This window comes from Catharus ustulatus, chromosome 12 (assembly GCF_009819885.2).
Source record: "Catharus ustulatus isolate bCatUst1 chromosome 12, bCatUst1.pri.v2, whole genome shotgun sequence".
NCBI lineage: Eukaryota > Metazoa > Chordata > Aves > Passeriformes > Turdidae > Catharus > Catharus ustulatus.
The window spans coordinates 7,905,437-7,928,393 of NC_046232.1; the positions used below are offsets into that span (position 1 = coordinate 7,905,437).

The 22,957-nt window shown below is 38.9% G+C and overlaps 1 protein-coding gene across 3 annotated transcripts; it reads right to left on the reverse strand.

Moving 5' to 3' along the window:
• Window positions 1–323: 323 nt before the first annotated feature.
• TEX9 (testis expressed 9) lies at window positions 324–22,699 on the reverse strand. 3 transcript variants are annotated; one of them, XM_042779650.1, is made up of 12 exons: window positions 22,640–22,699; window positions 22,468–22,553; window positions 21,637–21,700; window positions 20,401–20,471; window positions 16,189–16,237; window positions 15,154–15,239; window positions 13,485–13,663; window positions 9,761–9,843; window positions 7,470–7,643; window positions 3,535–3,669; window positions 2,918–3,052; window positions 324–1,271 (listed from the first exon to the last, which is right to left on the reverse strand). In XM_042779650.1, the coding sequence occupies exons 1-12, from the start codon at window positions 22,682–22,684 to the stop codon at window positions 1,194–1,196; spliced, it is 1,185 nt and encodes a 394-aa protein (XP_042635584.1). In that variant the 5' UTR covers window positions 22,685–22,699; the 3' UTR covers window positions 324–1,193. The 3 variants fall into 3 exon arrangements, with proteins under 3 accessions (XP_042635584.1, XP_042635585.1, XP_042635586.1); XM_042779651.1 differs by lacking the exons at window positions 15,154–15,239; window positions 22,640–22,699 and having other exon boundaries at window positions 20,401–20,467; window positions 22,468–22,482; XM_042779652.1 differs by lacking the exons at window positions 15,154–15,239; window positions 22,468–22,553; window positions 22,640–22,699.
• Between the last annotated feature and the right edge of the window lie 258 nt (window positions 22,700–22,957).

Consider the following 22,957-nt stretch of genomic DNA (forward strand, 5'->3'; position numbering starts at 1 on the left):
AATGTTAGAAATGTTTTATTCAGCAATACATCAGAAACCTAACATAGCATGTATATTCCAGTCTGGACTAAAGGATTCTCCTAATGCACTAGTTTAGGGAAGATGTGACTGTACTGGCATTACACTACTACACTCCTCATCCAAATGTAGTGTGTCTCACCTCCACGAGGTAGATCTGAGGTACTTCACTGGTAGGATCTAAGCAAAGATGTTGTCTCATTGGGAGGTCAGAACTACTGTTTATACCTTTCTTTCAGTGGATAAATTGACTGTTTTTGTCCCATGTTCTTATTATCAGGGAGGAATCCATTGAGATAGCAGCAGTCTTGTATTGTTCATTAATGCACACACAATAGGCTCAGCTCATCTACCCTGAATCTGTTTTCTAGTTATTGATTACAATGATGAATAATGAAATTTTAAAGGATGTAATGCTTGTAGAGCCCCTGAGAATACGGAGTCATCGCCCCTGCCTGTATCCCAAAGCAGCAGCTAATGGCCAGGGAAAGGTCTAATACTTTCACCTTGACTGAAGGAACAGTTTTACACAATACAGCTCCATGGGACTGGGGAGTCTGTCTGGGCAATGAGGGGCAAATCTCATGTATGGTTATGCCAGCCAGGGGCTAAGATGTAATGGCTAAAACAAGTTATGGTTATTTCTATAAAAGAGCTGTTGGTGCTTAAATTAGATGCAAGACCAGCTAGCTTTGAGGGGAGATCTGTTACAGAGAACAGACAAGGCCAATTTTCCAACCACGTGTTTTAAAAAGGACATGACATTTTCTTCTCAACTGGATCACTGGTTAGTTTATTTTTGTTGCAACAAGGAATTTTCTGAGACTAAATCCTGACTTCCTTGGACTGAATAATACCATAGGTAAGGCACAGTTTTAAATGCTAGAACAGAGCAAACTGATAGCAAAGTTCACTTGTTGGAATATTCTTTGCATGGTCTATGCTTCTCTGCTCCTTTCAGAATGGGCAGTTTGGCCTGACAACGAAGTAGAAATTTGTGTTTCATACATTACAACACAAGCTATCAGGCTTACAAAAGTTAAACTATTTAAACATAAGCAAAATCAACAAAATCAATTCAGTAGGATATACAGTTATTCACTATTAACAAGGACTCATATACAGTCTCAAGGGGCCATCTGACTCATCTTTCAAACAGAAGTTATTTAATGGGATCAATAATTTCCCCACTCGAGAGCTTTCATAAATTCCTCTTCGGTAAAAGAAAGCATCTTGGCAGCTTCAATGTGCATCTAAAAAAAAAGAGAGAGCAAAAGTTAAAATAGTGTGAATGGCCAATACAAAATCCTGGCTAATTGGGATATTTTATGGGTTTTAATAAAGCACAGAAATTCCTGAAAAAGCTAACAACTCTTGTGACTTAGGAAGAACACGTGTAAGAAAACTGGTCCACATTCTTTCAATCTGATCAATAAACAATTTATCATTAAAGCAATTACAAAGCAAATCACCCTACTCCTGATATTTATCCTCTTTGGGGCATTTTCTCCCTCAATCATTCTTCAGGCTCTGTCTGCCCTGTGCATCTGAACCTGCCACACAAATACTACACAAAGAGCCTAAATCAGGTTTTTCTAATTCATTCAACAAAAGGCCCGTTTCAATCAGACTTGAAGTCTTTCCACTGATTGTGAATACTGAGCAAATGTGAGCTTCAGCGGCTCTTCCTCAGTGACTTCTGCCAGAAGCTGCAAGGGGCAGGGTTAGCCCCAGTCTCTTCCATGTTCCTCCAGTCACAGTCTCTTCAGAAAGGACAACTCACAGCCTCCTTCTGTGAGTAACACTTCTTGTAAGAAAACGTAAGTGGCTTCCTCTCCTATCTGCAGTTCTGATACAGCATTTGTAATTGTTTAAAAATGTGTTTAATGCGGTTTGTGACATTTGTGTGAGACCATGGGTTTGGTTCCCAGTCGAACAGAAATGCTGCTCTGGGACACCCATTTCAGTGAATTCATATTTCAGTGAATTCATGTTCCAGAGGACAGTGAGCTACCTCATCTGGAAGCATATATTTTAAGTGAATGCTGTGTAATTTTCATTCTCAAAATAAACTTGCAGAGCTAGAAGGGCCAGCCAAAGGCTAAGCTACCTCTGTTGCTATTAGATGAATCCCCAGGATCTCCTCTGCATTCTGTTACTGCCAGGAAAATTCTCTTGCACTGGAAATACATAAGCAGCCCTGCTTCCTCTTACTCCACTTACCTGTCCTCCTTTGCCCTGCGCTGGGGAGGTATTTCAGATTCAAGGGTGTAATTGCATATTGCAATTCCCAGTTCTTAGGATAAGTGTGTGGATTTGCACCATGAAATTGCCACTTCATACAGAACTATTCTTCCTCTGGGGTCTCAAAAGCTTTGAAAGTGTTTACTAAATGTCTGGTGATCACTGAGTACTCAAAGGGTAAATAAAATGTTCTGCTTTCTTATCTCTAAGGCTGGCCCTTCTTAAAGGGGGTTCTGCTCAACAAGCCACTATACATTGCTTGCTTTAGCTGTCTTACAGCCTTGTTTGAGAGTGAAAGAAGTGCATTGACTCCATCCCAAAATGAATCCTGTGAGATTCAGCAGAGTAAGTAATTGGAGGTGACCCACTCTATGGTGTTAAGGTCCTGTCCAGCTCCCAGCTCTACATGTCTCATGCAGCCTCAGAAGGAAAACTGATGGAAATGACTGCATACATCCCAAGTATTTTAAGTGAAAAGTGCGATTGAACTAGTAAGTGGAAAATCATTTAATATTTATTTAATATCTCTTAGTACCCAGTCCTCTCATTTTAATTTCTTTCCATGTAAACTCACAGTTTTCAGGAGTACTTTACTGGAAAGCAGACACATTTAGGTAGAGGTTGTTAACTGAAATACACATAGGCTGCTCCTTACCTTTTGTCTCTTCAAAATATCAATTAACTTTAACTGCTTTTTAAAACCTGTAATTAGCTCTCCTTTTTGTTTCTGCAGTTTCTTGTTTTCTGTTTTTAATTCTTCGATTGTTTTGAGTTCTTGGTTAGCTACATCCTACCAAGGGAAGAAAAGAGAAATGTATTAATTATGAAAACGGTGCTTTAATGAAACCTGGCATTACATAAGAAAATGACAAACAGTAGCCACACATGACACTTCTGAAAAGAAATGAGATTAATCAAAATACTCCCACATTAAAGCTTAAAAAAGAAAAGGAAATGTTGGCATTAAAAGCTGTGGTTTGCCTTTGTTAGGCGTGTATGTGTACTTCTCCTTCTTTCTAAACATGTCTCATTTTCACACAAATTAGGAAAATCAGAAAGGCTTTAACTTAATTCTGTAAATTTCTTCTTCCTGCAGAAGTTGCAGTAGTATCCTCAAAGATAACTTATTGAGGCCTTTTGTGACTTGCTCCAAGTTAATTTTGGAGCTGCTTATAAGATGTATGAAGCTTCCAAAGCCTATCAAACTTTGTATCTCATTATAGCATTACTGAGTGATTACACACTGGAAATTGTTTTCCTGAGCCATAGTACCTTGTTGCTTTGCTTCAGCTTATTCAACTCCACTTTATACTTTTCCACTTCTTCCAAGGCCCTGTTTAAACGAACCTCTGTTGCACTCTGAGTGGCTGCAGCCTGCTTTTGGGCACGCTTTAGATTCTCCAATTCCTATTTAAGAAGCAAAGGACAAACCCAATAAAAACATCAGGAAAAATAGTGTTCTAATGAATCCTGTATCAACAACACACAAAAAGGCTCACCCTTGAAAGCTGAAGTCTGTGAACTTCTTTGGCCTGCAGATAGAATCTGTCTCAAAGACAGTTCTACAGTTAAAACATCCCCTTCTCCTTTGAAATCTTGAAAAAAGATCTTTCTCATCTTTATTTTTTCTAAGCTTCTCTTGGAGTAATTGTGAAGCTGATCATATAAGACCACAGGATTGACTGAAAAACCTTGTATGATCAGTCAGAAAAAGAGAAAAAATTATCACTATGTCCACTCTGTGGCAGATTTTGGAATGGTGGCTTGTGTTCCCAGCTAATTCTTCCCACCTGCTCCTTTCACCTCTTTTCCCCAGAGATTACTACATGCAATTACCACCAAGAAGTTAAAGCAGCCTGCTGAAGAAGGATGAGAGTAGTAACTATTTCATCTGGCAGAAAATAGTACATTGAGTGTTATGGCACCAATCAAAGCAGTTGTATCTTGACTCTGCTGACAAGTTTCATAGTGCTGTAAGTAAGGAAATGAGAGAAAGAGACCAAGTTGAGGAACAGAATAATGAGACTAAAGATCAGGGAATGTAGATAACATACAAAATAAAAGAAATAAACAGTTCTGGCAGAAAGAGCACATCTTGTGTTTTATGAAAAAAGAAATAGACTTTTTCTTTAAAGTAACAAATTTTTAGTAATGGGCACAGAATTAATCTTTTAACCAAATCAAGGTAGAGAGGGGGCTTACTGATAATGAGGCAGCCCTCAGACTGCCTCATTTTTGAGTAATTGTTCTATTTTCTCAATTCTACACCTGTTCTGTGGTGGTTACTCAGGACTTCCACATCATTTACCTAAGAAATACACACTAATTGACCTCTTTGTCTTGTATCAAGATGACAGAGCTGTGAATAAAGTCTACTACATCTTTAGTGCTATTTATTTTGCATTAATATGAAAAGCTTTGGAATATAGTCTTTCAAGCATTTAATGACCCAAAAAAAAGTCTACACACAATGCAAATTACTTATCAGCCAATCAGATCATTTAATGAAAAAAATTCTAATTCTTTTAGGGATTTTTGACATTTACTGTCACACATAATACCTTATCAAGGATGTTTTTGCAAGTCATCCAGTGAGGGTATATTGTTAAATATATTCAACTCCAAGTTTTTAAAATTAAAAATGCCTGAAATAAATGTTTTATTTTGTAACTAGGCAAGGTTTCTTCCTTTTCTTCAATACTTTAAGTCAAAGCTGGATTAGTTTTCTCATATGATGTTTCCCTTAGAGGGGGCAGGATAAGCTACTATGTTTTAAAATTGCATTCCATTTCAATTTCTGGATTTTCCTGGCTGTTCTGCCATAGCTGAGGCACTTCAGTAGCAGCAGGGGCTGTGATGGCCCATGAGTAACCCTCACCAGGCCTTCTGTCCTCCCAGCAGCAGCGTAGGCAGCACTGCTATCTTTAGAAAGCTCTGCAACACCTCCCCAAAAAACAGCTTTGAGAGAAGGTGTACTTAACATCAAGCCTTTCTTCAAGGTAAGTGATAAACCCCTGCACAAAAACTTTAAAAAAGTAAGAGTACAACTTTGGTGTTTCCCAGACCACTATCTAACACTAGAGCTATGCTGAACAAGAGAGAACACAAAAGGAAGGAATGTTCTTGTAGACCAGTGGTGAAAAAGAGATGAGAGAGGTGGTAGCATTTATTAGATCAACTAGAGTAAAAAAAGTTGAAAAGCTGGAAAGAAAAAGATGGAAATTTCTGGAAGCACCAGAATTTGGTTACTGCCTTAGGTGGATGCTACAACAGTAATGCTTAGAGAGACTGAACACCAAAAGAATAAAATGTAAAAATAACAAAGTAGTTACCTGGTTTCAGGTAAATTGTGAAAAGCGGGTAAGAATCTTTGCCTAGACATATACAAAAGGTACCTGGGGGATTAATGAGTTGACAAAAACTTGATAATCTAAGGAGTTTGGGGAAGAATGTTTCACACCTTATGTCTACGATCATCTATATTGCAACAACAGAACAAGCAATAAAAGCCCCAAAATCAGAGGTTACATTTGTGCTCTCTCAGCTACACAGAAAACTTTCTCTAGACTGAGAGTCGTCAGAGTTTAGCAGCACAGTAGCACCATTTCAAACCTGTGTTCACAGGAAATTGGTTTTAAACACATCTAGGATTGATCTACCATTAATTAAATAGGTTAAATAATACTTCTCAGCTAAAAAGTAGACCAGTTTTTAGACTTCTAAATCCACAGGAGATTTAAGCAGTTACTGCAAAGTTATTTTCATATGCATGGTTTTTGCAGTTAGATAATTTAATATGGCAGAAAAAAATATGTAAAATAACTTCTGAATTAGCAGAGTCTTTCATTACATATACTTACGTTTTTTGCTGTCTTAGTATTTTAAAGGATTACTACTATTTTTCATGACCATGACTGATTGGCAACCTTGAGGAATTTTAGAAAACAGAGCCTATGAGGAACAATTGAAGCAACCGAGGATGGTAAATTCAAAGCAAAGCCCAGTGAGGGAAGTGACCATATTCTCAATGTAGTACCTGCACAGTGGAAGTGACTAAACTTTGCATCCCAGTTCTCAAATACTTTCTAACTGTGACTGTGTGCCAGAAAGTGGTGGAAATTGCCATTCCAGAAGGCTTGTAAGTACAGGTTAAACAAACTTATGTCCCGGATGGTTTGAATAAAATTTGTCCTGTCTTGCTTTAAGAGAAAGAAGTAAATTTCTGTAAATCTCTAGGCCCTTTTTACTGTGAGCTTATGAATAGTATAAATACTAGTACTGAATATTTCTCCTCACAGAATCACAGTCAGTGTAAGGGAATTTAAAACCTCTAAGTATCTGCACAAAACCCACAAAGACCACGTTAATTTTAAAATGCCCGAACTATGAAACGTTAAGATGCAAGCACGCCCACACAGATCCATACTACAATTTAATGGAAGTATGAGACCTTGAAGGGCTGAGCTCTATTCTGTTTTCCCCAATTTTTTAACTGAAGCATTCTCCTGGTTGTATTAAATGTATTACCCAACACTGTACGTATTACATGGTTTTGAAGTCAACCTCTCTAGCTCTGAGTAATGAAAGACAAACACATGCTGCCCTTAAGATTAAATTCCAAACAAAGCAAGCAGTGTAGCACCATCTGCTGCACCAGGCACGGGCACTGATGTGTGTGGGACAGAGCAGCCACGCTCAGCCACTCTTCCAACAGCCCATTTGCTACAACAAAGACATCCCTTCCTTTACCTGCAGGAGACACTATTATAAGCTGCAGGTGCTTTAAAAAAAATGTTCACTAAGTTCTACAGCTTGCAATAGAATTTACAGAAACAATTTTTAAAAATTTATAATTAAAATCCAAAAAATGGAGTTTCTGTGTACTTTTCAGGATTCCTTTTAAAATTTGACAGCAGTTTCTGAAAAGGTAGTTTTGTCTTTTGTGTGTCTTTTACATAGGAATTTAATTTCAAAACAGAAATATATCATTGTACAAGCAGAAGAAAAGCAGATAGCAAAATATATTATTTCTTCATTAAAATAAAAAATAGTTTAGGCCATTTAAAAATACAATTTATAAATTAACAAACATTGAAACACTAATCAGATCTTTGGACATGGCTCTATCAATCCACCAGGGAACAGAGGGTAATTTGGTGTTGGTTTTTCCCCTTTTTTGAGATAAATGAGACTAATATCTGCAATACCTTTTCTAATGCAGTGACCTCTTGTTGTAACCCTTCAGATTTTTTGTTTGCTTCTTGTGACAACATTTTGTACTTCTCAGTCTGAGACTGCTGCAGGCTGATTGTTCGTTGCAGTCTTGCATTTTCTTCTTCAGTATCTTTAAGCCGAGTTTCTAAATTCTGATTTTCATCATCCTGTATGGCAAAAAAACCCAACTAAATTATTGCAAGGAAGCAGGAGGGTAATGCAGTAATAATGCCTTATAAATAAAAGGCAGTAAGAATATATATGCTGTAGTTTTAGAAACAGCAGAAGTAAGACGAAGAAAACAAAACACTCTTTTACCAAGATAGTATTTTAAAAACCAGTAACACTTTTCTCATCTAATTTTCTGCAGTCTTTTACTTGAAACTGTCTTGTACCACTATGTAAAACATTCCTCATAGCTCAAAGGTTTTGAAAATAATCAAAATGTTATACAATTACATGAATAACAGTGGCACATAGATATTTTGTGACATTTTTGTGAGAATAGCTAAATGCACATATTAGGAAAAATTATGGGAAAAAGAGAATATAATTACTGATAAACCACTCCATTATGTTTTAGGAGATTATCTGGTTTTGACTTAAAAGCAAGCTAATGATCCAGGATACATCAAGTATTCAAATTTAAGATTCTCTTAACATGAAATGAGTCCTGTCTTAGATTCATGACCTACTGGTAATTACATCCCACATTAAGCATTATAATTCAAGGCATTTTTCTTTTATAACCTTTCAAACATTGTAAGTGAATACTAATGCAGATTATTTCAGAGACACATTATGCCCTGCTTTTCTTTAAGAAAAAGAAACCAAGGCACACGCAGAAATGGAATTTCTGTGAAAAAAGTCTCTCTGCTGTTCTCTCGGTCCCTTGGAATACAACTTCCCACCTGTGTGCTTTATGCTAAGCTTCTCATGACTTCATGCACCTCAGAAACTCCCACCTCTTTAAATTTAAACAGATTTACTGTTTCTTATAACAATTGGACTGTGAATTGAAACCAAACTCAGAATCTATCTCAAGGCTTTGCCAAAATGAAATTTTTGTGACCTTCTGAATGTAATAAAGTTATTTTCACACCCTAGAAACTAGAACCCAAAATTATACATTTACATACAAAGTGCTAAGGGAGCAGGACAAGAATAAATACAAGGTTGTCTTCTGTCATCTGCTACAGTAACGGAATTCTGTAGTGATTTTGGCATGGAATGATGAAGTTCAATAGCTACTGACAAAATTATCTTGATTTGAAGATGAAAATGTCTTTAAAATCTAATACACCAATTTAGTTCTGATCAAAGCACAGAAGTATTGAAATGCAGAAGCACCTATGTTGATAAAATAAAGTACAGACATAAAATATCAAAATCTAATTACTTCTAAAGATTTTGTTCATGTACTCATCTCAGAAAAACACATTTACTATCATCCTGCTCCTTAAGGCTAAAATATAAGCTTGTAAGAAAATACACAGGTGTTTTGCCACATGTTCTTAATGTCATCATCCCATTTGGGCGTGGAGAATAGGTGGAAAAAAGCATTCTGAAGTTAGAGTCTACAACTAAAAATAATCCAGTTATGTAAAATGGAAAGTTAGTTCAAAAACCTTGCTTGATTACAAATACATGAATAAGAAGTGATCTCTCTCACAGTTTTTACAGTTCAAGAGGTGTTTGAGCATCACTTTAAAATATTCTGCCAGACAGTGCAGATCATAAAACTCACTTGTACATTCTACCTGTGAAATATCAGTGTAGCTTCACAATGCCTTAAGTTCAGTCTGATCTGCCCAAGTATGTAATTCCAAATATTGCCCTCTGCATCAATTGTGCTCTTGAGAACAGAGAAAGCCTAATTTTCTGTTTGGATTACAAGATTCCATTTAATGTGGGTGCTCTTTGCAGACTTTGATCCACTGATGACACTGAAAGCACCTGACTGTATTTCTCAAGCTGTTCTATTTCTCATTCTACCCTAAATATCCATCTTATCCCACCACAGTGGCCCTAAAGCTGGGGCATGTCTTAGTTCCCAGTGGTTCTTTCCTGCCCCAAATTATTTTCCATTAAGTGCATTTTGCAAGCTTTTAGCCCAAGATCACACTTAAACAGAAATTACCACCCCTGACTCTAAATTCATATGGTATTTTAAAAAAATAGAACTTTAACTCTTAATACTTGGAAAAGTTGAGATAATTCTGTTTTGGGATTATTTGTTAAAGAGGAACCTATTCCATTCGAGATAAAAAAATTAATCTCTTACCTTTTTCCTGCATTCAAACACTACATTTGCCAGGTCTTCCTGTGTCACACGCAACTTTGCCTTAAGAAGTCTGATTTGAGCTTCTGTGAACAAAAAAAGTTACATTTAATATACACAAGTACTCAATATTCCATGCAGAAAAGAACCGAAACTGATTCAAGAACTCACTTTCATGTTCTTATATTTATAAAACCACATTATGTAAATTTTCATAATCCTCAAAATTGAAACTTAATGAAAACTTGTTGTACATGGCAGCACTTCTTGAGTTTGAAGTCAACAAAACTATATTGTAGGGCATGTCTACACTGCAATCCAGCTGGAGCTGCAACTTCAGTAGTTCCAGCCAAAGCAATTTTAAACTGTACTCAACACAGTATTCAATGTAGGCTGCAAACCCCTCCTAACAGGTAAACACCCCTCCCACACAGTAGTCTATGCTTTTTAGAAGTACACTGCTAACATTCTTCAACTGATAGTTTAAAATTAAATCCATGTAATCAGATGTTTCTTCCCAATGAAATACTTTCTTGCTCTTGGACAACTGAAAATTGGACTGGCATGACAAAACAAGCTGTGTGTGAACAGTCTGTTCTCATACTTCCTATTCCCCAGACCATTCACAAGGAACTTCTCCATGACTTCCACAAGCATCAAGCATGGCAACAGGATGAGGATCAAGTTGACTAACACAGGAACAATCATAATTCACAGTAGTTACAAGAGGAAAAGAATAAAGTGAAGGAGAAAGATCTGGATCTAAGAGTGGAGAAATGGATGGTACACACGTTCATTTGCTGTAACAGGAATTTGTGTAATTTCACCCACCTTCCCTCATCAATTGCAGCTTAAGCTCTAACTCTGCAGAGGCCAATAATAAGTACAATTTAGGAAAACAAGATAAAAAATAAGATACAGGCTGACTTTTCCTCCTGTTATATTCTTGCTAGCTTCTGGTAACTAGTGGCTATGAAGATGGAGACCATAATGAAACCTTCATGTTTAATTCCCTTTCAGGTACTTATATACTATTAAATTATTTGATTTTCTTCATAAAACATATTGTAGTTTGGCATTTACCACATCCTGTGGCAATGAGCTGGCTAATTTAGTTATGCTTTATGTGAAAGAGAAACACTGTGTAGCTTACTTTAAATCCAATTTAAGGTGGCATTTACTAGTGTTTGCATTAGATAAAGACAGCTTTCCCTTTACCATTACTGTTTTCATTACAGAACTTTCATATTGCCTTTAATTGTTTTGTTTTCAAACTGAAGATTCAAATTCAAGCTGTTCTACATTTCTCATTGCACTGCACACTCTGAACATGTTTCTTTGCTAGTTCTACATCCTGAATTTGAGATAGGGTGTGCAGAACTGTGCTATTCTCAAGATGGGGTAGCATCAATTACATAATAGCATAATGCTAACAGTACAATATTCTGTTTTCAGCTATCTTCTGAAGGATTTCTAAAAATTCATTGCCTTTCCCACTGTGAACAGCTTTTGGAGATTATTTAGTTATCACTAATTAAGGCAAGTCCAGCTCAGCAGTAGGTGTAACTGGAGTTGTGTAGTAGGTGGGATTGGAAAGCTGTGTTTTCTGTCAGTGTTACTTTGCACTTTTTAATACACAATATAAACTTGTGCTCCATCACCTCACTCAGTACTATGAGATTCTTTTGCAATACTTCAGCATCAGTTTTAATGACTCTAAAATCATTGTTTCATAGACAAATTTCTTTACCAGCTATCAAGGTAAGCTCTGTGACAGATTTCTCTAGGGCTATACTACTGCCTGTAAAAACTGTTACTTTTTACCATTTTATTTCCTCTTTTCCTCAGCTATTAATCCACAGACAGCTTCTGTCCTATTCAGCTGTATGTCATTAAGAGCACTTAGTAGTAAAACCATGAAAATTCAAGTGCAAAACTAGAACCAGATCAGTCTTGGGGGGCAGTGCCCATGGTCCAAATAATCCAAATTCTGACAAGGGGTAAAGATGATAAAACAATTAACCTAACTGGTTTTAATCACCTGATGAGGCTGATAAGGGAGAGTATCACTTCATAGGATGGTCTTAGGTTATAAAGGAACCAATGATTTAGGGACTGGTAAACAAGAAAAGGACATTGGAGAGACTCTGATATCCTACAAGAAAGAACAGATTTCTTGAATTCTTGAGATAAGATGAACACGAAGTGCAACAATACATTCAGATGTTTTATTCCTAGGTGCAAGACTATATTAGATAAAAATAGAGCTTCATGTTCAGCCTTCTCTATGTCTGTGTGTTTCTATCATTGGTGGTTACTGTAGAATTTAATTATAACCCCAAAACCAGTCTAAACAGACTAAAATAATGTCTAAGCTAGTGTGTTGGCAGAAAAATGGCTGCACTATGGTAGCCTGTGATCATGAAATAAGGACAGGAAACCCAGTTCCAGGAAGAGTGCTGCAAGAAGCTCAAGGAAAGGAAAATGCCATGGAACCTTATCAGCACAATGGCCTAAATAGCTGGGCACAGGCATACAGGCCTAAGGAATCCCTTATGGAGATTCCCACTGAGCCCTCCCTGTAAGAGGGCCTGCTTAATACCTGTGCCTGCTTCCTTGTGAACACCCTAACTGTTCTGAGAGTCTGACCCTGCTGGAATGCTCTGCAAGAGCTTATTTACCACATTAAGGAGGCATTCAGAGTATTCAAAACAGTCAATATCAAATTCAAAATGCAAAAATCAATCCAGAGGATTTTTATTTCATCATTACATTTACAGAAACAATCCTCAATAGTCCAATACACACCTTTGGTCCCTGTTTACAAGGAACCAGTAATAACTCTTCTGAGTTGCCTTGAATTAATTTGGTATAAGTTTCCAATGCAAGGAAAAGCAATTTCTTTTTGGTTCAGGAAGAAAACTGTTAAAAAGTTATCTGAGGATCTGTTATGGGAGACTTGGTAACAGAAGATGTGCATAGAATTACATGAGGTTAGAAACCAAGCTATTTCTGTGTTGGCATGCTAGTTGACATCAAGCTGTTAGATTAAAAGGAGAGGGCTGAGGCACTTCCAGCTACTGCAGTGAATCTCTGACTTCATGCTCACTTTAGCATTGTAAGGAACTACAGAAACTCACTTTTATCACACCAGAGCCAAAAGACAGATGTGTGTCATGCCTTTAGCCTTGCTGGCAAATGCTGTTCTGTTTCTAGGACAGACATAAACTCCCATTTGGAGTGGGAAAATATCTGGAGGATTCTAATTCAAGCACTGTAGCTGAAACATTACCTCATTTCAGCCACTTGCTGAGATCCACAGCACTGGTCTGAGTAAAGGCTTTTGCCTCTAAAGGCAGTCTTTGCAAAGACTGCAGTTCATCTTTTTGGAAATACAGGCTTAACATCCTGTACTTCTGTTTCCCCAGTGAAATGTATCAGATGTCATGCACTTATTCAACATATGTAAGCATCCAAACACCTCCTTACAAAGGTGGAAAGGAAGATAAAAATTCACTTTTCCCATTAATTATTCATGTGATCTACCTGATGTTCCTCTAGGACTATGTATAGAGGAAAACCTTCTTTCCCTTTTCCTTCAACTCAAGGGCTTTAGAATTTTCCCTGTAAGTTTTACAGGAGCTCCTTATTTTGTCTCTCCCCAGGAAAACCCATTCTAACAGACATGAAGCAAGAATAAAGGTACTAACCATGGAAGGAAACTTACCTGCTCCCATTTCATCTCCAACCCTTGGAATAATATCATCTTCTTGACTGTCTGGTAAGACTCCTTTCTTTAGTTTTTCTTCAACTTTGCTTATTGTTCTTGTTAAAGAAAAACCTATGCAATCTTCCAGTACTGCAACACCATCAGGACTTTGTACTTCCATGTTTCGTATTTTTGAACTAAAAAAATGAAAACCCTACATTTTAAATTTATAATACATCATATTGATGTAATTTTTTTTGTATTTGCTATCTTTAAGAGTAAACCATTATTTAACTAATGCAATTTCATTACCTGCATTCATATGAAAGATGCATCAATGACAATTTCTCATTTGCCTTCTCAAAGATACCTTTACCATATTCCACACAAATGATTACAGGACTTTGTACAGTATAATGTAGAAGGCAGAGAAACCACTACCATTTTCAACTGAGAAGATTCTGGCACGGTCTTCTCATCCAACAAATCCATAAATAAATTAGAGTAAACCAAATGGCTACTGTCCTGGGGGGATCTTCTAGCCTCTGTAATTTCTGCTCTTTCCACTCCCCACCACACTATCTTGTAGAACTCTGTTGTCCTGGCTGTACTCCTACCTTAGGACAATTTCTGCATTGTTATCCCCAGCCTAGGAAACTTCACTGCTCCTGGAGGTTGCATATCAACATTTTCATAAAACCAAAACACAGGGTAACACATCACCTACACAGGCTATCTCTTCGGCTTTCTCCTATAGAAAAGTAATCTTAGGTCTCACAGGATCTGAAGCTCATAAGTTCTTATTCCAACACATCCTCATTCCAGCTCCAAACTCCTCTTAGCTCCTAACTTTCTCCCACAAATTTTGGGTTGCCCCACAGGCTCTGTATCTGCACAATTTCACTTCCAAACCTCATGATGGGGTGCCAGCATGACTACACCCCATGAACTGCCCAAGGGAGGTCTGAAGGGTCTGCAGAGATTTCCAACTCCTGTAAGACAGCCTTGGCCTCTGTCAGTTCCATGTCCTGCCACCTTGCAGACAATTTCCATCCTATTTTGGTACTATGCCATAATTCATGGCAGTTTAAATTTGCTCCCAGGATCTTACGGATTTTTTGACTCTTCTCGCTTTGTCCAGATCTCTATTTCTTGTTTTTACAACCTTGAATTTGCTACCTTGTTTTTACAACCTTGAATTTGCTGCCTACAGAGCTGAAGCTACTCAGCTGGGAGCCCCTGGAAGCTGTGTTGTATTACTGAGCCTCTTGTCCTGTGAGCCCAAGATTCACTACAACAGAGGAGGCCCTTCAAGGCCTCATGTTTCCCAGACTCAGTCTAATCACAAATCAGGCTGCAGCACTCATGTGCTGGCCCAGGTTGCCTCAGGTGCCCTAGTTTTGCTCACTGGGCCCCCTTTCACTGAAAGAGTTTACAGAACTCAGCCTTGAGAAGTGCTAAAGCAGAAAGCAACAGTTTCATTGCTGCAACATTAATCACATATGTTCACTGATGATTTTTGGTGCAAGTAAACAGAGATAGCCACATGGTGGAGCTGATTGAGGAGGACCAGAAGTTTGATACATTTATTTGTATAAATATAAAAGCATAATCTATAAAATAACTTGATAGACAAAAATAGCAACTAAAAGATTTCATGACAAACCGAATGAGATGCTTGATATACCTTGAAGTTGTTCTTTTTCCCTTACTTGAAGAGTATGGTCTGTTCTGAGCTGTGGGCACAGAAGGAAATTTCTTCTTGTTTTCTACCTAAAAGTTTTTTCAGAAATTAGTGGGGTGTTATCATTATTATTGAAATACTTTTTTCTAGTTTTTCATGGTTTTTTTTTTTTTCTTCTTCACATATATGTATACTCAAGGATCAAAGTATGATTTTCAAACTTTCAAAATGACTTCTCAATTTTATTTGCACTCATCTTTAGCTTGCAACTTTTATGTCTCTACACCCTAACTGTAATACACCCAATAGTCATTGGCTCATGAGAGGTTTTCCACACATACTCATAATAAATCTATGCACAAGCAAGGCTCTGAGCTTTTATCAAGGTATTAATTATTGGACTATCACCATACTTTCAAAAATATGTTATTTTATAGATTATTGTAATCTTATAAAGTCTCTGTTGAAGGAAGATTAACAATACTTCTGTTACTTTTACCCAAATATTTTTTTAAAAATTAGAGGGTTTTCTACTGTATTTTGATAACTGCAGGTGGTATTTTAGAAGCTTCAGCTCACCTCATCAAAGTTTCAATATAGTTGTAGATAGAGACTATTGAGATTGTTCCTAATCTCATTTTTCCATTATTGTTTTCAAAATTCAGTTACTCTGACTACTTGTTTATTATCTAGAAGACACCAGTACTGCCTTTAGTATTATACAGGTAAGGGAGGGAGGAAAGAAAGAAATTATGGTCTAATATTTTACACTTGGAGTTCTTAATTTGATGCTCAAAACACTGAGCATTTCTCTCAATGCTGAAGAGAAAACAGAAGACAAATTAAACATTATATAAGTCCAGCTGACCAGCAGTGGCACTGAGGAGCCCTGGGAACAGTGTCCCTGTAGCACTGCTTTGGGTATCACTTCCCTTTGGCTTGGCACCCATGTAAGTCCCCAGCACAGCCTCTAAACCACGAGTTATTATATTTTTGAAATTATGCTAGAAAAGAATTTAACCAGGATAGTTTTGGTACCTTTGCAAGTGAGTGTGTAAGAGACGAAACTTCAGAACAGAGTGGATCTCTGCATTAAAAAAACAAAAATGAAAAAAAGTCACTGATCTATAATAATATAAACCCTTTGCAGTTAAAATACAACCCCCCCATCAGAATCAGAATCAGGAGAATAACATTTTATATGTCTAGAGAAACAATAGAGCTGAGGTGGGAACATATTCTGAGTTCAAGCATAAATTCAGCCTCATTCACTGTCTGTCCAGCCTACCTCATTTGCAACCCAAATCACTTGGTGAGTCTGTGGTATCTAATACAGCAGTACTCATGTACAGAACCCTGAGCTTGTCTCTTGGGATTCAGCCTACTGGCTTGTTAGATCAATGATTCCCTGTACAGGGAGCACTCAGCCAGGAAGCAGAGTTACAGCTTCCCCAGGACTATCCAGAACCAAAGACTGCCAGCAGTTCACTGGGTGACCGTTATGTGACATAAAACCCCTGAACTCATACAAACAAAGTGAAGATATAACTACTATCCTCTACAGCCTATGAGGAGGAAGCTCCACCTCTCCTAGCAGGATCAGACTGACTGTTGTCAGGTCAATTGACAGGGGCTGTCAGAGGAATATGAGGTGGAGCAATTTATAAATTAAGCCTCACAGAATTTTCTCTGAAATAAGTATTATAAATATGGTATCAATTTTAAAATGAGAAATAAAACAAAGAATAATATAAACAGCAGCTTTCTTATCTGCTTATTTGGCTGAAAACTGTGCTTCTTAGTAACTGCATTTCAGGCTAAATGATTATTTTTTAAGTCTATTGAAATTAGCCAGAAAGTTTCAGCATGCTGTGTACTACTCAGGTCAAATTCCTTATCAGATAGATATACAAATAGACATATGAATTTGCTTTTAAAGTTAGTTATGTGAACGTATATTATTGCAATGAAAGGCTATTTTTAAACTACCCTTAATAAAATTTGTACTTCAATTAAAATGCTGGCTTATAAAAGATTTTGAATAAAATTTAAATTTCTGGCTCATCAAGTCACGTAATATTTTTGCCAGCCTGATTTGAGCAAATGTTTAGATCTTGCCTTAAAAAATTTCACAGACATTCATCAACAAGAATTATCTGCACAAAGCTCTGTATTTTATTAATCAAAAAAAAAAAACCACCCTGGAGAAATCGTCTGTGTGTGGCTGGCAACAGACTTCAAGAATAGGATGATTAGTTTTTGTCTATTTACCCTATTTTCCTCAAGCTTTCTCCCTATTGGCTAGCTCTAGGAGCATGCAGAAGGTGAGGATTTGCTGCCACAGAAATAGCAGTTATGTGTTATTCTGAAAAATATGAAAATACAACACACTCTATACTCAAAAAAACAATTATGTTCTTTTCCTCGATAGAATAATTTGCTCCTAGTGTATCTGTTGTCTTAGGGTGGTCTTAAAAAAACCCAAAACAAAACAGAAAAAACCCAAACATGAACAAAGCAAAACAAAAAACCCAACCTCATTGTATTTCTCAAATTCTCCAACTTGTTTAACCCTAATGGTTCTTTCCATTAGGATGCTGCCCATCCATGGCACCCCATTTTGAAAGCCCCCTCTCCAGCTGGGTGGCTGTAGGGTCGGTGAAAGGGCTGAGTGACCCTGCAGGGACACACGGACACAGCCTGGGCTGTGTGACCCTGCAGGGACACACGGACACAGCCCGGGCTGTGTGACCCTGCAGGGACACACGGACACAGGGACACACGGACACAGCCCGGGCTGTGTGACCCTGCAGGGACACACGGACACAGCCCGGGCTCTGTAACCCTGCAGGGACACACGGACACAGCCCAGGCTGTGTGACACTGCAGGGACACACGGACACAGGGACACACGGACACAGCCCGGGCTGTGTGACCCTGCAGGGACACACGGACACACAGCCCGGGCTGTGTGACCCTGCAGGGACACACGGACACAGGGACACACGGACACAGCCTGGGCTGTGTGACCCTGCAGGGACACACGGACACAGGGACACACGGACACAGCCCGGGCTCTGTAACCCCGCAGGGACACACGGACACAGGGACACACGGACACAGCCTGGGCTGTGTGACCCTGCAGGGACACACGGACACAGCCAGGGCTCTGTGACACTGCAGGGACACACGGACACAGGGACACACGGACACACAGCCCGGGCTCTGTAACCCTGCAGGGACACACGGACACAGGGACACACGGACACAGGGACACACGGACACAGGGACACACGGACACAGCCCGGTACCCATGCGCGGCCCTGCCCAGCGCCGCCAGCCGGGCCATGGCTGCGCAGGGACAACAAAAGCTCCTTGCAGAGCGCTCTCGCCGGAGCTGCTTTGTTGCTAAATAATTCCAATTTCCCTGCAGACAATATGCTGCAGGAACTCCAGAACGACTTCTTTTAAAATATATGCTGACTTGGAGAGTGACTTAAGTATGTGTTGTCTTTTTTCTACTTTGCTTACTCATTTGTTTTTTCCTTTCAACCTGTCCTTTTTCCCTCTCAATACCACCTCTTTCTTTGCTTCAGTTCCTCCCTTCTTTCAGCTGCTTTAGTGTTCATTCTTAAAGGAATCAATAGAAATTTCAACGAGATATTTCAAAAATATCTCAAGTACTTCCTTTAGATTTCAGGCCTATCTGCTTGCACAATTTGGAAAGAAAATAATTTTTACTTAAATATTAAATACTTGGAACTAATCTAATTGAATGGCCTCAATGTTCACTCATGGATAATCAGTCTGACTAATTCCTAGCAAACATTTCTTAATGTTTTTCACTACAGCATGAGATTTTCAATCTTCTCTTACGTAAATGTTTACCAGAACACTATGTTTACCAGACTGTGGTTATTTTAAGGTGTTTTAATTTATGTTGGTAATTGGTAGGTCAGCTGATACTCTGACATGCTAACTACCCTTTTTGTTTCGTTTTTTTTTTTTTAATTTCCAACACTTCAATTTATTTCTAATATGTACCATCAAAGCTAGTAATTCCCTTAGTGGGGCTGAATCTTCCAATCACATTACTTAATAAAGCAGCCCTAAAGCTCAACTCTAATTTGAAGTTCTTAAAAATTCTCTGTCTAATGTCCAAAGTCCATCTAAGAGAACATAAAACTAAAGTGAGATCCAGAATTTGTTTAAAAAACATGATTATACTGACTGATAACACATTAAGTTTCTTGCCCCTTACTCCCTCAGCTGTGGCTTTAAAATAGGTGAGGAATAATTTTAATTGTAGTAGCAAACTTTTGCCGGTAGTCAGGCTTCTATCATAGAAGCTGACTTGCTGTCACACCTTTCTGTGCACTGAAAACCCCTTTTACTTTCAAAAAAACTCCGTATCTTTGCTTCTATTCTACACAAAAGTAACTATTTGATCATCTTTATCAGACTTTCAGATACACTATTTGAAAAGTTTCCCGAATGCAGCTTAATATTTGAAGCATTTTGTTGTCTGTTCCTGTATCTTTCTTGTCCAGATTAGTGGGATCATAAATTTAGGAACCTACAGATCAGATTCTTGATAAACTGTGTATTAGTGTATCTTAAATTCACCCATTTCTCACACTAAATATAAAAACTCTTGAACGAGTAAGGAAGTAATAATGCCCCTGAATAACTAAGGGAATCAGCATGTCCCCACTCAGAGCTGAGGGGTTTGGACACTCAGGCTGTGATCATCCATGCCAAAGGCATGCAGGCCCCAGCACTGCAATGGTATCCACATTCCAGAGGGTGGCAGCTCAATGTTTGCCTGTCTTAGGTTTTGTGTTTGTTTTCATCAGGCATTTCCTGTCCCAGGAACATTTAGGCCAGGTTAAATGTGAACCCTATCTATTCCTTCACGTTGTCAGCTCAACTGTTAAAAACCATCCACTGCCAAGTGCCTACTGTTCAGTACTGCAAAGAAACCTGTGACCTTTCCTTGCTCTTTACAAAGGTCAGCACTTCTTAATATCTTAGATAGAACATTCCAGCAAAATTAAGCCTTCCTTGAAATAACAAGGAACAACACTTGCTTAGGATCACTTTTTTAAAAATAATAGAAAAAAAATTAAGACTCCACTAATGCAGTATGTAGCAAAGATAAATAAACCAGAAGCATGATTAGGACATAAAGTGTGCAGGATCAGTGTGAGGTTCCCCACCAATTATACACAGCAGTTGTAAAGCACATACCTCTGTCTGTCATCTTCAGGTGACTTACTCTGTACTGAAACTGGCTGAGATAGTATCTTCTGTTGGCCTTTCTTCATTAAAAAAAGAAGAAAAAAAGTAGTTGATTCTGGGAGAATATAATCCATTAAAGATGAATTATGTATTTGTAAATCACAAATCACAGTAACTACAGTCTGCTATGGAAAAGAAGGAAAACTATAGTCCACTGTGGAAAAGAACTTCTGAAACACAGGAAAAGATGTCTAAAAATGAAAATGCCATTGCTGTTTTGTCGTTAAATGTAATCTGTGCAATCTGGCAGTGCCATGTGGTATATTAAGTACCCTAAGAATATTTCATCTTCTGCTATATTTAGAGAAGAAAAAAACCAGTGGTTTTGTTGTTGCTGTTTTCTAAAGGAAAGAGACTAGATGCTATTTTGGCCGTTTCATCTGCTGATGTTCAAATGCCAAGCATTTAGCCTCAGCTCCACTGCTCTAGAGAAGAGTATGTTTTCATGGCCCATAAAATTGAAGTTTCAACAGTAGGAAAAGTGTATACAAGTACAGCTTTCCAGAATACTTAATAATTTCATTTTTAAGCCTTGTTATTTTGAATGAGTGTACTTATAATGACTATTTTGAATATGTAAAACACCTTCCTTCTCCAAACTGTTTTGGGTATAAACCATACCTGCTCTGTTCCCTTTTTATTCATTTGTCCAACTTTATATAAAGTCCTGACTGCATCTGGTACACAGCCACACCAATGTTAAATGATAATACTGATAATAAACAGCAACCTTTTCTGTTTTGAGAAAGTTTCCTTCTTAGTAAGTTCATGTTTTCTGTTTATTTTGCTTATTCTTTGTATCTTTTTGAGCTTGAACAATGTAGATCCTACTTCACTACTGTAACAGTATCTGGCTTCAAAATACTGATTTTTAGTATTTAAGGCATAAAACCACCTACAGATACTTTTCTTAAACAACGAAACAAGTTTTTAATACAGTTTTATGTATGTATCTGCACAAATGCTGTAGTCAAGTATGTGAATGCCTACATGATGAAATTAAATAGAAACTATTTTTTAATGTACTTTTAATACAAATTTACAACTTTGAAAAGATATAAATCTTACCTTGCATTTGAAAGCAGCATGCTTCCAGTAATCACGGTCTAAATTTCTTTTGAAGCTCAACCCTATGTACATGTGAATCCAGACTAAATTACATAACAGTCTGCATAACCTACTCACCATTAGTTCTTCAGCCTGGCGCACCAGTTTCTCTGTTTTGGCTTCTAATTCTGCATTCAGTCGCCTAGAAGAATAAGAACTTTTTGTCACTGAGTTTTTGAAAGACTTAAAAGGAATAGATGTGTGACAGTTTTTGCCTGAACTAAGTGAAATTCTAATGATTCCTACAAAGGAATGCTGAAATACACATCAAGGTACTGAAAAAGTTATGTTTCAACAATTTCCTGTGTTTCAGCCAAATCAATAGTAATAAAACACATATACCCATTAAACAGCAAGGTTTAGACTATAACTGTGAGAGGTGAAGGATGTGTTGGGTTTTGGACATGCCATTTCTTAACACACATTGTATATCTTTATTTCCTGAAGGTTTTCCATGTTTAACACAGTCCTTCCTTTCAGGATACCCAGCAGCAGGGGAAGGGCTCGTGTGACTGCATTTCTTATCAGGTATTTAAAGACGTGTTGCTGTATGGGTTACAGCAGTGAGGTGTTCCTGCATGATCGCACACAGCCCCCGGTGCTGTGACTGCCACTGTGAGACCTGGCTCTGTGCGCCGGGGCTGGCCACTAACAGCGACACGGCATCCATTCCAAACCTTTACAGCTTTCAAGCTGTTTTGAACAGGCTTAAGCTTTTATATAGTCATAATGTAGAACTAAAGTCAGCGTTCGCAGTGCAGAAGATCCTCACGCCCGGGCCTAGAGCCCGCCTGAGGCGGCGGTGTCCCGCGGCCCCGGCGGTGCCATCCGCTCCCTGCGAGGCCGGAGCCCGGCACCGGCACCAGGGGAGCGGCTGACGCTGCTCCGAGCGGGGCAGGGCCTCCTTACTTGTACTGCTCTTCCTTGGCCAGCCATGCTCCGCTCAGCGCGCCGGGCCCCGCCAGCGCCTGGGGGCTGCCGGCCGCTCTCCGCACCTGCGGGAGGATGCCACAGTGAGCAGGGCGGGCTCGGCTGGGCGCCGCCGCCCCGGCTCCGAGCCCGGCCCGAGCCGCCGCCTTACCCCGGGCACGTCCCCGCCCCGCCGGGCCGCGCCGACCGCCGACATTTTGTCCGCGCCGACGCCGCTGTGGCGTCGCCTTCGCCCCGGCAACCGGCGGCCGCCCGCCCTCGCTGCTTCCTCCCTCCTTCCCTCTCTCCTCCCCTCCGTCCGTGTCAGGGCCGCAGCGACAGCCGCGGGGACAGCGACCGGCTGGCACCCGGCGTGGCGCTGGGCTCCACGGGTTCAGGTGAGGGGCGGCTGAAAAGGGCCGAGGGGCCATTATACTGTTAGTGTAATAAATATTTATTAGTGCCCTTCTGGCCCTGCTACACGCTGTCC

What these genes read in the sequence shown, in the direction of transcription:
- TEX9 (XM_042779650.1), bottom strand. Translation starts at nt 22,684, where the DNA reads ATGTCGGCGGTCGGCGCGGCCCGGCGGGGCGGGGACGTGCCCGGG. An exon ending in GCCAAGGAAGAGCAGTACAA is followed by an intron (nt 21,701 to 22,467) that starts GTAAGGAGGCCC and finishes TTATTCTTCTAG; the next exon opens with GCGACTGAATGCAGAATTAG. An exon ending in TTACACACTCACTTGCAAAG is followed by an intron (nt 15,240 to 16,188) that starts GTACCAAAACTA and finishes AAAAACTTTTAG; the next exon opens with GTAGAAAACAAGAAGAAATT.